At 38.7% G+C, this 17,209-nt stretch overlaps 1 protein-coding gene across 3 annotated transcripts in view; it reads right to left on the reverse strand.

The window, feature by feature from the left end:
* Positions 1 to 17,209, reverse strand: part of LOC124777102 (ring canal kelch homolog) — a 141,397-nt gene that overhangs the window by 114,278 nt on the left and 9,910 nt on the right. For all 3 annotated transcript variants that reach the window (XM_047252383.1, XM_047252385.1, XM_047252384.1), the window contains 2 exons: positions 5,681 to 5,827; positions 2,626 to 2,851 (listed from right to left, as the gene is read on the reverse strand). In XM_047252383.1, coding sequence (XP_047108339.1) covers positions 2,626 to 2,851; positions 5,681 to 5,827 — 373 coding nt within the window. The remainder of the gene's footprint in view (positions 1 to 2,625; positions 2,852 to 5,680; positions 5,828 to 17,209) is intronic.

The following is a 17,209-nucleotide window of genomic DNA, read 5'->3' on the forward strand; positions in this document are numbered from 1 at the left end:
CAGACTCAATACAAAATAATTAACTGACAAAAATCATTTGTTTGAAATGTAACCAAGTTTTAATTACTAGTCTTCACTCTAAGTTGGAACAGTGTATTTTGTACAAAACAATGGACATTTAGGATTGGAGTTACCATTATTGGAGGCATCTGGTATATTAATTTATTTTCAATGAAAACTTACATACTGCAATATTAGTTGTTAAAAACGTTCATCCCACAAGATTGAGGCATTGGAAGACACTGTATTTTGTGAAACTATTTATGCAAAATGTTTATATGCTTGAAGATGAATGTACTATTGTCATGTATAAATACGGTGAAACACCACTTTTACACTCTTCAAAAGTTTTGGGAAAACATAAAATGTAGAAAATAATGTTTTAAGTTGTAAAAGTTACGTATAGGATACTCCCTTCCATTTTCGCATTTTATGTATGATATGTGTACATAATGGGCATCAAAAGACTTGTCAGGGACTTGTTTATTATCTAATAAAGGGTTATTATGTAATAAAAATCACTAATGTAACTGGAACTGATAACTGTTTGGGAAGTAGGAACGTTAGACTCAATTTTATATGTCATAATCGATGTTTTTATTGCACATGTTTAGCACGACGTGTTTCGAGAATCTTTTCTCAATGTCAAGTGCAGATATGTACATAAGTATTTTGTGTGGTATTTGAATATGTGTTATTCTGTGTCTCTTGCATTGTAGTCGTCTTTTTGAGGTTATCAGGTACTGTACCTTCTCAGTTACGTGGAAAACCAAATGCACGCAAACTGTCACTCACATTGTTTGTTTGTGTACCATAACAAAAAATACATACGTAAATACTGCACTTGAGAACGAGAATAAATTCTCGAAACACGTTCTGCTCAGCATGAAAAAAATACATAACTGGCACTGTGTTTAAAGTAAAAACATTTCAGCAATGCTAAGTGAATGACAGTGTAAACTAGCACTACAAGTGGGCAAACACTGAAACACGCTAAATATGGTTTGACAAAGATGTCATGATGATCGAACAATCACGAACCATCTTCAACTTTTTTAGTCCTGTCTTCCTCAGTTGCGTGTAATGTTACGGTATACTGATAATTTTTACTTATGGACCGTCTGACAGCAACTGAATAAAACACAATTTCAGTGCCATACGCGTTTTGCATTTATTTTCTGCAAGGCATCATCAGTGGCAGGTTGCGTGGACACTTTCTTACATATTATGCTCCTGTTGCATTTTTGGTGTTGTTCTTCTTCTTATGAATGCCAATTTGTGGTTTTTTCCCCCACATTCCACAGCACTATGAACTGAACACTTGTTTCAATGCAATGTTTTGGTTTCTGTTCAGTACAGAGTAAAAATTATCAATATACCGTAAAATCACGAACCAGTTACTCCCATCAGCCACCACACCAAGTAGAGCTCGGCAGTGGTGGGAGATACAGCACAAATTGCTCCAACTACTATATGTTTACCAGTTAAAACCCGCTGAGTAGAGTGCCCTGGTGTCAAGAAACTTAACCAAGGAATATTTGTAAACACTACTGGATGTCCAACATCATGCCAACATCATTTTTTCCCCACGAACATTTTTTCATAATGTGTAAATCGCAGGAAAATTATAAATATGTTGATGCAAAATCAGGTGCAAATTAACATTGTGGACATAAGAAATTTGACTGGAATGGTAAAAAATCTCATAAACAACAGGAAAACATTAGTTCCGGGAACGTAAAAATGGATTTATACTGTAATTTTGTACATGGTTTTTCTCCACTCTACACTACATGAAATATTAATTATAACAATACTGTAAGTAGCATGCATTGTTGAGATGCTACATAAGTGAACATTTGTGACTGTGTGCTTGGTACAGTTATGGCTCTGACGATTGATGCATTTCATTCTGAATGGCAATGGTGAAGATCTGGATTTGAATTTATCAGTAAAAGTGGAATCAATGTTTGTGAAAAATTCTGAATTTATCCACTGCATCAGGAAAGAATAAACTGGAAGATATATACAAATACTGTCAGGGTGTTATTTTTACAATTACCAATCCTGGACCTGTTTATTCTATATGGAAGATAATGGTAAATCATCTGTGCAGCTCAGGGATTCAAGTGGGGGATTCAAGTGGTTTATGAGTTTCAAGGGAGAATATAAAGCTCCATTATTTCAAATCTATACTTACAAGTATATCAACAATTTCTGCTTCAAACTTAGCCTACACTAGTGCCAAGGTTATATGAAAAACTCTTATCGGACTTATTTCCAAGAACAAATATAAACTCAACAAAACACTGTTCAATAGCCAGTCACAGAAATGTGAAGGTTAACTGATCCATAAAATGAAGTTTTCTATGGCAAGTCAGAGCAACCTATCAACTGCTTCCTCATTTTATGTAACCAGTCATTACTGCATCTGCGACTCAGTATGAAAATACGGAGTTATAAAAGTTGATTCAGAAATTTCACCACAGAAAATCATAAATCTGCATTTGTGTGGCCATAGTGGTTTGTTGGGAGGCAGGGATGATTATTAATCTTAGTATCTGTCACCTGAAATATCTTTCAAACCTATGTAGTACAGTACTAAGCAAATATTTGCTATAATACCTGCACATTTTCCTCTGTGACATGGACTTCAGCACAGTATACATAATCAACCAGTAGTTGAAGGGCTGCTGGATCCACGCCTTGAAGTGTTATTCGTTCCTGTCGACTCTCTTCAAAGGAATTAAACATAGCATAGAAGTATGGACTACAAGCTGCAAGAACCATCTTGTGTGCATGAATTTCAACACTGTCAGCTACCAGTGTCACATCGCAAAGTAAATTCTGCCTGTAAAATGATACAAATTACTAGTCTTGCACAAAATAAAACAAGGAAATCAATGTTAGTTTCTCTGGTGTGTCACATAAACTCTGTGCAGCCTGTTATTAGATACATATGTAGATTAGAAGGATATATTTATACATTTTTTGTCATTTGTTAGCTGTCTGTTGCATATTGTAGCTTACACATATAATTCAGTGTCTATTCCGACAGAGTTTCTGTACCACATCACATACTGCCTCTGAAGCAACAGTGCTCTATCTACATATTTATTACACTTTACCTTTGGGAATCTATTGTTTAACCAGTAGAAAATGTCAAAATATTGCTTCAGAACCAATTAATGTGTCTTTTTATGTCTCAGTCACATAAGGTAACTGTATTTTATGATCACCGCTGTGAAGTGTTATCATGAGCATCCAATGCTAACTACAATTGTTGTAGTAGAACACGTTGCGAACCACAGGTGGAAGAAGAGGTACAGAATGTGTAAAGCGACACATGAAATAGGTATGTTTTATAACAGATTAGTTAGTTCATGATAAAAGTGGTAGTCATCAGAGGTCAAGTAAATGACCATCACTTTTTACCAGGGCCGTTCCATGTCACGTGAACCAAACCATCTCATGACACCTTTCTTACATATGCGGCAGGATAATGTAATCATTTTGACAATATTTCAATGGACCAATTGGCCACTATCATCTGGTGATATACAATCTCGCTGGAACTGAGTTTTCAACAGAATTGGCAGATCCTTTATACACCACGGCCAGCCTACTGCATGTGCATGAGCAAGAGCACTGCTGCCCTCAAGTGCAAGTGAACTTGGAGCGCAACAGTGGAAGAAATAAACAAAAAGATATCACTAGCAGAACACTAATTAAAAGAATCCGCTGGTCAAAATGCAGACTTTTGTGGTTTAATATCAAATAAAATTGCATTCCTTATCTTCGTTAAAGGGTAACCCTTATCTCTATTAATAATAGTATCTAATAATCAAATCTCAATAGGTGTCTTTAGGACACATTGCCAATAGCAGGTAGCAGGAGGGATCATTTGCGTCTCATTATACATCACCTTATGTCCTTCATTAAGACAGTACTCTGCCACTGTGAATTTCTCTGGCTGGAACAAACAATTGTGATAATGGTGTTAACATACTGGTCCTGAATAGTACGGATAGCTTGGCCAATACAATCCATCCCACAATGAGAAGGAATTTTAAATACTCCAATTTCCTTCAGTCCCAAATCATCTTTCACAGATTCAAGATGGCCTCTAATCTTAGCCGGTGGCATAAATACACTTTTGATGTCACGTGTTTTTAAAATGCTTCAAATTATCGAGAATACACTCCCAGCAAAAGGTAAAAAAGCAACAGATTTACAAGTATCCTCTAATGGTTTCACCGGTGGTCCGAACTGAAGAGCATGATGTATTTGTTAGCCAGTATGGCCATTTTGCTTAAAAATAACTTTAAGATGGTTCAATCTCAGTATCAAACTTTCTGGATCAGAAATGGCATATGCTCTCTTTACTGAACTCCCCAAGACCCTCATGCATAGGTACGGTGGAAGACAGCTGGTCGCATGAAGACAACAATCATTACGCATATGTTTTTGATTTGCACTATGCCCAAGTCCCATCATCATTTCTGGGAACCAAAACATCAAGGAAAAGAAGTTTGCTAATCTTTCCAATTTACATTGTAACTATGATGCTAGAATAGTGTCTATTAACATGATCTAAAAAAATGATTCAAAGTACCAGTCCCATGAGGCCAAACCATAAAAATATCATCAATGTATCTCCAAAACAAGATGGGTTTAAAAACAAAGTTCTGAGAGTCATATCTTCAAAGTCTTCCATTAAAACTTTGGTGACTATGGGAAAATGGGCCTCCCCATAGATACTCCATCAGTTTCAAAACATGTATTATTAAATAAAAAATATGTCAATGTCAGCACATGATGAGATAACTTAGTTGTTTCATCATCAAGTTTCTCACCAGTATTAAAATATTGTGTTAAGATGTTTACATTATCAGACTCCATACCCGAGAAGATATTATCAGTCATAATGCTGGGAAATACTATGTAATCACACTAAGACATCTCACATACCATCTCAAATTTGAATGAAACATAGCTCACCTGTTTTCCCTACACAAACAATTAACTATAAACAATTTCAGCATTTTATCTCCCTCCACTTTCATTTTATGGCATTTCAAAGTTTTGACATTTTTATCAAGTTTCATATTGTCATCAGAATTAAAAATGTCAGCATCTTCAAACTTTGAAATGCCATAAAATGAAAACTAGAGTGCAATAAAAATGCTAAAATGTTGTATGATTATTTATCTCTGTAGGGAAAACAAGTATGTCAAGCTTCATTCAAAATTGAGATGGTGGTTGAGAAATTGTCTTTTTTATCAACTGACATGGACTGACTCACAGCACGTGCGCGCGCGCGCGCACACACACGCACACACACGAGCGTGCGCACGCCCTCAAACACACACACACACACACACACACACACACACACACACACACACACACACGAGCTACTTAACTCTGTACGGTTATGTGAAATACGAAGTGCAAAAAGATTTTCAGCATATCAAAAGAGTTACTGAATTGAAGAAATCTTAATAAATTTTACAAGATAAAGTTTTACTATTTCAGTCTTTCATTGCCTAATACCTGTGAAACATGACGTTAAAAACGTTTTCTATTATGTTTCTTAAAGATTATAATAATTAAAATTCACACGAAAATAACACAAGTAGACTTAATACGGCAGAAATGAAAACATAGTTCATCTTACTTTCTCATAACGTTCATTACATCAAATGCTCTCTGTGTGTGATTATGGTTCCTGTAGGGTGGCTTCTCCTTGCTTCCTGGGTACGGTATATGTTTTTGAGAGCTTTCATCAAGAGAATTCTGGCTTGCATATCGAAGGAGAAGACAACTGAAAAAAATTGATAAAGACACAAAACATATAAGAACTAAGAACTTGAAAGCAGACGATGCAATGAAGCTATTAGATAATACTGAGGCAAAAATCAAACAATGGAAAATCCAGGATGGAATGTAACAGTATTATGAGAAGGAAAATTGCCACTCACGATGTAGCACAGATGCTGAGTTGCAGATAGGCACAACAAAAAGGCTCTCACAATTAAAGCTTTCAGCCATTAAGGCCTTCATCAACAATAGACACACACACACACTCGCGCGCATGCACGCGCGCGCATCTCCGCTATATGGTGTGTGGCAACTTTCCTTCTCGTAATATTGTTAGATAATACTGAAGATGAGATACAGAGTTGTTCAACTCTTATTATATGCTATTTACTATAAGCTAAAGTAATTTATGGAATGAAGCTACCACATAATACAGAGGATGGGATATAGAGTAGTTCAGCTCTTTTTATATTCTATTTACTACGAACTAGAGTAATTTATTGTGAGGATACTAAACAATAAAACAGGAAGATAAAAACAACTAGTAAATTAAAAGAAAAAAACACTCACATGATAAGCTATACCATCTACATAAGTTTTTTGGTAAGTATATAACTTCATGAATATGAAAAGCCAGCAGTCAGAAGGTTTTATACTTATTTCACCATTTCCAATTTCTACTGTAATTGTAGACTTTTCACACTTCACAATTCCAACCTATTAAACAGTTTGTCAGTGAACAACAATTAGCATATCACTGTGTGTCAGCTTTCACAGCTCTATACGGTTCATAGGTTTAGTACTTCTCTACTCAAAAGGCCATGTGAGTTGAGGACCCTGCTGTCCCCCGCTATATTAAAAAAACTCTTGGTCTTCTACACTGGTTTAATTTATCTGACAAAAATTCTTATTACTAATAGCTTTCACAACATAGTTACTTGCAATGAATCTTGATAACTGTGTGTACAATAGTCAAACATTACTTCTAAAACTCATTACAGAAACATAGACATGTGAAATGAGTCATTGGTCATTTCTCTGTTCAGAAGTGGTAGAGGTGTTACAAATAATGAAGTAATATCTTTTGTTTTGTTATCATTTTATCTGTCAACCTTACGAGGCATATACAGTTAGACAGAAGGTATACTTGACAGTTATGACTGATTTCCCTGATGGATTTTCAGAGTAACTTATGAAGTGAGAAGATACATCCTGATAATTTTAATCACCTTACCGAATGTTGATGTTGTTGTTGTTGTGGTCTTCAGTCCTGAGACTGGTTTGATGCAGCTCTCCATGCTACTCTATCCTGTGCAAGCTTTTTCATCTCCCAGTACCTACTGCAACCTACATCCTTCTGAATCTGCTTAGTGTATTCATCTCTTGGTCTCCCTCTACGATTTTTACCCTCCATGCTGCCCTCCAATACTAAATTGGTGATCCCTTGATGCCTCAGAACATGTCCTACCAACCGATCCCTTCTTCTGGTCAAGTTGTGCCACAAACTTCTCTTCTCCCCAATCCTATTCAATACTTCCTCATTAGTTATGTGATCTACCCATCTAATCTTCAGCATTCTTCTGTAGCACCACATTTCGAAAGCTTCTATTCTCTTCTTGTCCAAACTATTTATCGTCCATGTTTCACTTCCATACATGGCTACACTCCATACAAATACTTTCAGAAATGACTTCCTGACATTTAAATCAATACTGGATGTTAACAAATTTCTCTTCTTCAGAAACGCTTTCCTTGCCATTGCCAGCCTACATTTTATATCCTCTCTACTTCGACCATCATCAGTTATTTTGCTCCCCAAATAGCAAAACTCCTTTACTACTTTAAGTGCCTCATTTCCTAATCTAATTCCTTCAGCATCACCTGACTTAATTAGACTACATTCCATTATCCTTGTTTTGCTTTTGTTGATGTTCATCTTATATCCTCCTTTCAAGACACTGTCCATTCCATTCAACTGCTCTTCCAAGTCCTTTGCTGTCTCTGACAGAATTACAATGTCATCGGCGAACCTCAAAGTTTTTACTTCTTCTCCATGAATTTTAATACCTACTCCGAATTTTTCTTTTGTTTCCTTTACTGCTTGCTCAATATACAGATTGAACAACATCGGGGAGAGGCTACAACCCTGTCTTACTCCCTTCCCAACCACTGCTTCCCTTTCATGTCCCTCGACTCTTATAACTGCCATCTGGTTTCTGTACAAATTGTAAATAGCCTTTCGTTCCCTGTATTTTACCCCTGCCACCTTTAGAATTTGAAAGAGAATATTCCAGTCAACATTGTCAAAAGCTTTCTCTAAGTCTACAAATGCTAGAAACGTAGGTTTGCCTTTCCTTAATCTTTCTTCTAAGATAAGTCGAATGTTGATGATAACCTTAATCTCCCTTTTGTGTTTTCTTCTGAGATTTTCATTGCACATCAGACCAGATATCATACTTCACTTCCCTTTCATCTTACAACCATCATCAAATACAAAAACACATATGGGAATGCAAGCTTTCTCGAAATCTCAATGATGAAATTTTCTCAGGTTATCAGCCAAGTCAAGGTGTCATTCTGCGGCTACCACAATGGAGGCAGAAGAAAACGGACACCTACTTTTCCTCGACATCCTGATAAAAAAGAAAACTGATGGCACGCTGGGACATTCTGTTTACAGAAAGAAAGATGCACATGGGCCAGTACTAGAACAGCAGTAGCTACCACCATCCAGCATGACAGAAATCCGTACTCACCACCTTGGTGTGTAGAGCATGAGTCATATACGACAAGGGAGTCTAACCACTGAGTTTCAGCATCATTGGGAAATCTTCTCCAGGACCAGCTAATTGGAGATGCACTTTCCAGCTGAACAGGGGTCAAACTGCAGCCTCCAGCATGGCTGATGGCCACGGCGTGTGCCCGCTGTGGGAGGTGAACAGCAACAATGTATGTCTGCTCACAGCGATGCACATCGACAGTGTGCCCATTCATGTGGTGGTGGCTTAGCAGCTAGATGCCCAGGCTTTAGCATGTAACCTGCCAGGGAGGCACCCATCAGCAGAAGGTAGTCACCCAGCAGTTGGCTCGACAGTATGGAGGTGCCAAGTTGACAGCATTCTGACTCTGCCCAGGCCATGTCTACAGCTACTGACAGCAAAGTCTGACAGTGGCAGATGGCTAGTTCATCTTGGACTGTATGTGGACTACTTCTCACAACTAGTAGCTGGCAGAGACTGCGTAACTGAACACATTGGGCACAGCTGAATACCACTGACATGATGAGAGTCTAAATTAGTAGGTGTATATGTGGGCCATACTTGCTAATGTTTCACAAACAACAGTACTCCCAGCCCCCATCATAAAAGGCTAGAACTGTCAGGTCATTTGAAAATTGTGACATCATTTGCCCTGGCGTTCCTGTCTTGTCAGCTCCTTTAAAAGTCCTGTCAGTGCTGAAATTGTCACAATTGTGACTTTTTGAGATGATCGCTGGCATCTTCTCCAATGGCAATGCACTGAATACACGGTCTTGCATAGTAGATAAGCGCTCGAGCCATGACACATAGTTACTGAACTGATTTGCGTTTCCTTCATTACTAAACAAAAATGGTCTTAACTAATGTTTCATGACATACAGGGTGTCCACAAATTAAAAAATCACAATACGACAGTTTGGTTTCAGTTGCGCATTACACCATGTTCAGTGTTATGACTGCACAAATCTGGCAGTCGACACCTGTAGCACTGTTTGTTAGATACGCCCATCCACCACAGCAAGGTTGTAACACATCGGACTGGAAAAATTGGTTTATAATTTTCCTAAGGCCAAGCAAAATGATATTGATTTTTAATTGTAGTGAAACTGGCACAAGACATGTTGAAGATGCTGTCCTGCATTTTTACTGCAAGCTGAAATCTAGAAACAGGATGTTCCCCAACAAATCAGAACGCGTTGCTAAATGCATGCCTTCAATACCACTATGTTCATAATTTAGCTACTGAAAGCAACATCTTTCAGATAACCTCAAAGCCAGAAGTCCACAGATTACGATCAGGTTATGTGACTGGCCAAGCTATAAGGAAACAACAGCTGATAATCCTAGCATTTCGAAAGTGCCTCTACAGAAGCCACTCCACTGGCTGTGCAATGTGTAGAGGAGTGCCATCTTGCATACAGATGATCCTACCCACACATCTACACTGCCGAAGGATTTGAATGAAAGTGTGCGAAAGACCCTCATAGCGTTTAGCAGTGACCGCAGAGGTAACACGACCTGCAGGACTCATCTACTAGAAAAAACAAAGTCCTACAATAAACAATGCCATCGGCCTGCACCACAGTCATCTTTAGTGAATGAGGTGGTACCAGCTGATGTGCATACAGATTTTCTGATGACCATTTTCTGTAATTCTACATACAGATATGTCCTCAGAGATGGAAATGGGCTACGTCTTTCCACAGAATGTTCCAGGGCCATTTGTTGTCCACCTATACGCAAATAAGAAATTCCAAGGCTAGCAGATCAGCAGGAAGCAACATCTGAACATGGGTGATTTTGCAAGGATAGCAATGCAGGATGTTTCATAGGATTTCATGCACCGTGCTTGCAGGCATTTCTAATGTTTGGACAATTCCCTGTGCACTGCATGTTTACACACCACCACTCAACCTGTCCTGCAATTCTGTGGATACATCTTTGATAGACATCAGATCAACTGCTTTCCTCCCTCTACCACACTGCACTTCAAAAGAACCTCTTTTCGAATTTTGTAATCATTTTCTCCAAATCATTAGCAAACTTTGGAACAATGCCTTTTCATATGGTAGTGTATCAGAACTTCTGCAGGGCTACTGGTGCACAGTCACTGTTCTTATAAACGAGCTATATCAGCAACGTGCGATTCTCTTTGGAGAGGGTCATGTTGGGCATCTGACACAAACTGAGGAACAGCTGTGTGTCCATTGGTGTGCATATTCTGATGCTTACAGTGCCATCTACTAGTCAAATTTTGATACTTTTTTTTTGTTGCATGACTTTTCTCCCCCTGTGTCAATAATGTGCTGTTAAAATTTGATGCAATTCTGAGCTTTGGTTCTCTTTCTACAGTGTTCTCAAACTGGAATTTTAATTATGGACATCCTGTATGTACAAAATTCTTTGCTTCTCTTTCTACTCTAAATCAGCGTGAACAGCACTGTTCATTAGCTGCTCATTAACTTATATAGTATTTTCTAATATTAACCCAGTCTACTGGTAACTGATGTACTGGGAACTCAACTGATCAGGCAGTTTTCCATTTAACGTAGATACAGGTTACACAAAGAGTAGTCAGAACACAGTGGTACTAGAATACGAGACACTCACTGTCATGTCTCTAATTTGTTACTCATTATGGCCTGCTGTACATGCTGCATGCTGGAGCATCCGTTCAGGAGTAATATATCTTTTTAGTGTGGTTATAAGTTCGCCCACTGAATGCAGAAGGTCAGGTTTCACAGTGGTGTTTAGGTACACTAGGCTCTTAGTTGGATGTATTTCCAATGGCTTATCTGGCCAATACAACACTACAGTGGTCCCACAGCAGTGACTGGAAGACAAAAAGCTGTTCCTCCTATGTCACAGATTGTATCATTAATCAGTAACCCACTACCTTGTAACTCTAGCCTCTTCATCTCTTAGGTTGACCCTGTCCTTAACAATTCATAACAACTACTTCAGGTTTGAACAACAAGTAAATCCAGAGCACCCCAGCCCTTTTGGAAGCAAGAATCTGATGCCAGGATATCCCTTCGACATCTTACTGCAGCTGCTTTCCTTAAAAATAATTGTACCTCACATGCTTTAGTGTCAGCCTGGATTATCCCCTCTTGTGACACAGTAATGTTTGTGGCACCAAATCTATTACTTGGTGTAATTGTTCCTGAAGCTGTTCATAAATGAGACACAATCTCCGGAACTGTTCTCTCACTCCCTCAAATATTCCCTCTCTTTCAGCCTCAAGACATAATTTGGCGAATGTCTCCTCCAGCCTCCATACTTTGTTTCTTCTTTCCCACGTGTTGTACGTAAATCTCAGAGTCCAATGCTGCTTGGTTATGATGACATCATCCTACATGGAGAACAGCACTCGTCCTTCACATTCAGATTCTCCAACATGCTTACCACTTCCCCACTGAAGAGGTGTAGTGCCACCAGAATTATGGCATGTATCATGATCATCCTCAATGGTAATGCCATCTGGGCAAAAGGAACCCACATCACCTCCCTCTTGAAAAGACCAGATGCCCAGGGTCCATTGTCACACACCAACAACAACACAACTCATACCATTAAGCTAAAATGCCTATGTACTATCTATGCATTGCACTCCCTAGCTGCCTATCCCTACAAAATTTAATTAGCAGAACATAATAACCCCAGCAAAAAAGGAAAACTATATGAACACAACATAATCTACCACACTCTTCCAAATGGCTTCCACATTTCCTACATAATTAAGCACACACCCAATTCACACAATTTACACACAAAGCCTAACAATTTATTTTGTGTGACTTCTGTGCATAAGGTATCACACATATGGCCTGTACTCAAATTCTTGCATTCTGCCCCCTACCTTCTTTCCAGGTTGTAGTGTTGATACATTTGGTACATAGTTTGGAGCACCCTTTTAGGTGGACAATGCTTGTCTGCTTTGGTAATTGCAACTTAATGTTCACTAGTGATGTGATTTCCACAGATATGGCACTTGATATCACATAAATTTCTTCATTTTACCCTTTGATGTATAGGGGCTAGTTAACATCATCAATTTGCCAACCCTATATTCAGGCAATTTACTAGTACGCTGTCCCATTTTCTCTTGACACAGAGTGCCCAAGTGTTTGCCTTCTGCACTCGCTTCCATACATCATTTAATTTCTAGCAAAATTCTGCATAGGTTTCTTATTTTTTCCCATCTTATATTTAACAACATCAAAAAGTTATGTTGTCTTTCCCCTGAGCATCACATCGTATGGCAAGGGCCCAATGCTATTATGCATCTTTCATTATACACAGCCACAAGTTAGGCAGGTAAACATTCTAGTATTTTGGTCATTACTAATGCAATAGCTCAACATCTATATGATGTTTCCAGAATGAGATTTTCACCCTGCAGCAGAGTGTGTGCTGATATGAAATTTCCTGGCAGATTAAAACTGTGTGCCAGACCGATACTCGAACTCGGGGCCTTTGCCTTTCGCAAGCAAGTGCTCTACCATCTGAGCTACCCAAGCACGACTCACAGCCTGTCCTCATAGCTTCAATTCTGCCAGCACCTCATCTCCTACCTTTCTGTATCTGCCAAGAAGTTTCATATCAGTGCACACTCCACTGCAGGATGAAAATCTCATTCTGGAGACTTCCCCCGGGCTCTGGCTAAGCTGTGTCTCCGCAATACCCTTTCTTCCAGGAGTGCTACTTCTGCAAGGTTTGCAGAAGAGCTTCTATGAAGTTTGGAAGGTAGGAGACAAGGTACTGTCAGAATTGAAGCTTTGAGGACGAGTCATGAGTTGTGCTTGGGTAGCACAGGTGGTAGAGCATTTGCCCGCGAAAGGCAAAGGTCCCGAGTTCGAGTCTCGGTCCAGCATACAGGTTTAATCTGCCAGGAAGTTTCATCTATACGATGGTTCAGTGAACATATTTAGTCCTCCCATTAGCTTGTGGGTGCAAAGCAGTAGTTCTTAGTTTCCAGATTTGTAACAAGTGACACTGCTGTCTCATTAGCTGTGACATGAAATTGGTGCCATGATCTGTAATTATCATGTTGGGCAACCAAACTTCAATAATCAGTTGTTCGCCATTGTCCATGTTACTGTACTCACATGCTGATCTGGAATGGCAATCATTGCGACATAATGTGAAAAATGATCTGCAATAGTCAAAACGTAGCTGTTACCCACCGTTTGGCTAAAAAGACCCAAGATGTCAATCCCAACTATCTCAAATGGCTTGGATGTCTCTGGTAATATTTGAAATGGTACTTGCTAATGATGTAAGTCTGCACATTTTGCACATGGCAAATGACTCCTCACATATTGATCAACATCCTGTCTCCATGTTCATCACCAATACGGTTTGGCTACATTATGATCTGTTGTTCCGTGTCCTCCATGTTGTGATAACAAGTGGTCATGAGCTTTCCTTTAAAAATTCTTCTAATAGTGCAGCCGGCACCATGACACATGGCCCAAGCTTCGTTATCTTACATAGCAGTCAAATGTAACCAGGGAAGAGCGGCGCTGTTTCGAATAGCTCAAAATCTGTGTCAGTGGCTTGCACCTTTTGCATTCCACAAGGCTACAGGCAAGTACTCATGTTTCTCCTTAGTCTATCTGCTATCCAGTTTATAAATCACCTCAAAGTCAAGTTTGCTTAATTTCAATTCCTACCACGTCAACCTGCCTAATGGATCTCTTAATTCTAATGGTCACTTTAATGCTGCATGGTCAGGTAACACTGAATTTCCTGCCATACAGATAACACCTGAAGTGCGTATCAAACTCAACATTACTTTTTCCTGGTTTAGAACACACACTACCAATTGGCTGTTTGCATCACAGGAGAGAATAAATTCCTTCTTGTAGCTCGGTAATACTAATACAAGGTTAGCTCTTTGCACCTTCATCAATTTTTCGAATATGGCTTGTTATTCAGCAGTCCATTGGTAATTTACACCTTTTGACAACTGCATCAATGATCTGGAAATACCCACAAAACCCATCAAAAATTTCTGATAATAACAGGCTAATCCCAAAAATAACTGCAGCTGTTCAGTCAGCGGTGGTGGCAGCAAACCGCACAATCCATGTATCACTTTCTACACCGTCTTGACTAATCACATTTCCTAAGTGGTTAATTTATGTTAACACAAAATGGCACTTCTCGATACTCAACATTAAGCGCACAGAATTCAACTGGAAAATACAATAATGTCTTCCACGGAAAACTATGCACTGATGCAGATTCAAACAACGTAACCCTCCAACTAGATATCATTGAAATGTGACTGATGCATCCTTCAAACCAAATGGGATTAGCCAGTGTTGGTAATGCTCCCCAAGGTCTGTGAATACAGTCTTCGGCCAGTAATCTGGTACTACTTACAATTAATGGTAACCACTCTTCAAGTCCATTGTGGAATGGTACCTGCATTTATACAGGTTATCTAGTATGCAGGATACGCATAGCAAATGTTCTAGAATTTAAATACTGACAATCACAACAAAACCTGTATTTTATCGTACCATCTTGGACATTACTCTCTTCTATGCTGCCATCATTCAATTGCTGATTAATACATCCTTCCAATTCTGGATGTAAATGTTGGGGTATCCTGCACAGTTTCCAATATATAGGTGACTGTTCTCAGTAGATATCCCATGCTGGATTATGGCCTACAAGGATTACATAAATCTGCAAACTTTGTTAACAGCTTCTACATGGCTATTCTGCTTTCTTCCTACAAATCCTGACCTTCTTCGCATAATGAAGCTGTATGGGCAGTTTTCTTATGGCTGATGTCCACACTTGACCTATCTAAATCATTCTCATCCACAACGTCCAAATTGGTAACTACCTATCTTTTGTCAAAACCACTTTATTGGTGCCAAAATTATCCATACCAATAGGAACCGTATGTTTGCCTCAACTTGCTGTATATGTACAATGCTTCCATGTACAAAACAATGTGATGTATCCAGTCTGACACTGTCTACCAATGGCTCTACCACACACAAAACATTAGTCGTTATGTCTGTATCTATGTTCACCCTGCGGCAGTTTATGACACAAACTGAGTCTTCTGACATTGGATGCAGTTTAATTGGTTCTATCCTCATGACACGAGAATGTTGCAAGAGCGTGTCATCAGTAGCAGTCTCTTACAGTTGGAACATTCCACTGAGTTCAAGTCTGCTGTGAAACACCATTTTTTGCCTGATGTTCAGTTAAGAAATCTAACCCTAAGATTGTGCATTACCCTTCACCTACATGGGAAAAAGCTTCCATATTCTCTCTGAAATGTTTCACTCCAACACAAAAACTGAGCATCGGCAAACCTAGAGATGCCACCTCATTATTTCCTACTCCATATAACCTATAACATGGAGAGTTCATCTCCTATTACCCAAGAAGTCAAAACTAGCCACAGATATGCAGGTCCCTGTGTTGAACAATAACTTATGCTCTTTATCATTTATCATACCAATGTAGCAACACTTTGCTTCTGCCAACGGGGCATTGAAATTTACAGCGAATGCCTTTTGGCAGATTTGGTGCTCCTGTTTATTATGTACCTATCCACCCTGCTTTTTATTTCTACAGTCTTGTTCATGGCGCCCATCCACACCAAACCTGTTGCATTGAGACTGCTGATATGCCTTCCAAATGTGGCCTGTGAGCCCACATCTCAAACATTTTATATCAATACAAAATATGCCTAATTTTTCTCTCATTCCAGTTGCCACATCTACCTCTTCTAACTGTGTGACTACCCTGATGGCCACAGCCAGCTAAATCCTTCAGGTTTTCCATATGCACTCTCTTAGAAAAGTTGGATGGAAGCCCCTCATAAAAGTATCCTATGCTCTATGCCCAACCTCCAGAAGGATATAAGGATATATGTTGTTCACTAATCCTGCATTTCTTCAGTACAAAAATCTAAAGTAAAAAGACATACTCATCCATCTCCATAATACTATGAGGCTGAAAACAATACTACATATTTTTAAAGGTCAGCAACATTGGTTTAACCAGTAAAAATTGAGATTCTAGTGGCACATTAGCAACATCTTAACAAAAGACCATTAGTAAGATGAGCATGGAAAGGTAAACCAGCTGAAGTTATATATCTACATTCATATGCTACAAAACACTATGAAGTACTTGGCAAAGCTTATTAAAGAAATCCCAGTAAAAATAAGAAGCACCATCCTTTCACCACAAGTGAAGTTAGATTTCTGAAAGCCTGTTGGAATGTTATATATTTCTGTCCTCATATTATAAAAAAGGGCAACAGTAATCATAAATGTGAAACAAGATGAGTATTTAAAACATGTCAGTTAAAAATTGGTACTTATGATTAACCAAATAAACTGACAGACACGTGATGTGCATTTTTTTCACTTCAAGAAGACATCAGAGAAAAACATACTGATTCGTTGCAAGAGGAGATATCCATTAACTCGTAAAGATAGTGAATATGTCACTGTTATTGCATAGATTCAACCTATGTAAATGCCTGCTGGAGTTTCCATTTCTCAAAGTGTCACATCAAAGGAAGAAAAGAGATCTGTCAGTTCTTTTTTCTAACAGTGATTCAGAAAACTGCATTCAGACTC

Source organism: Schistocerca piceifrons, chromosome 2, assembly GCF_021461385.2.
Source record: "Schistocerca piceifrons isolate TAMUIC-IGC-003096 chromosome 2, iqSchPice1.1, whole genome shotgun sequence".
NCBI classification, from domain to species: domain Eukaryota; kingdom Metazoa; phylum Arthropoda; class Insecta; order Orthoptera; family Acrididae; genus Schistocerca; species Schistocerca piceifrons.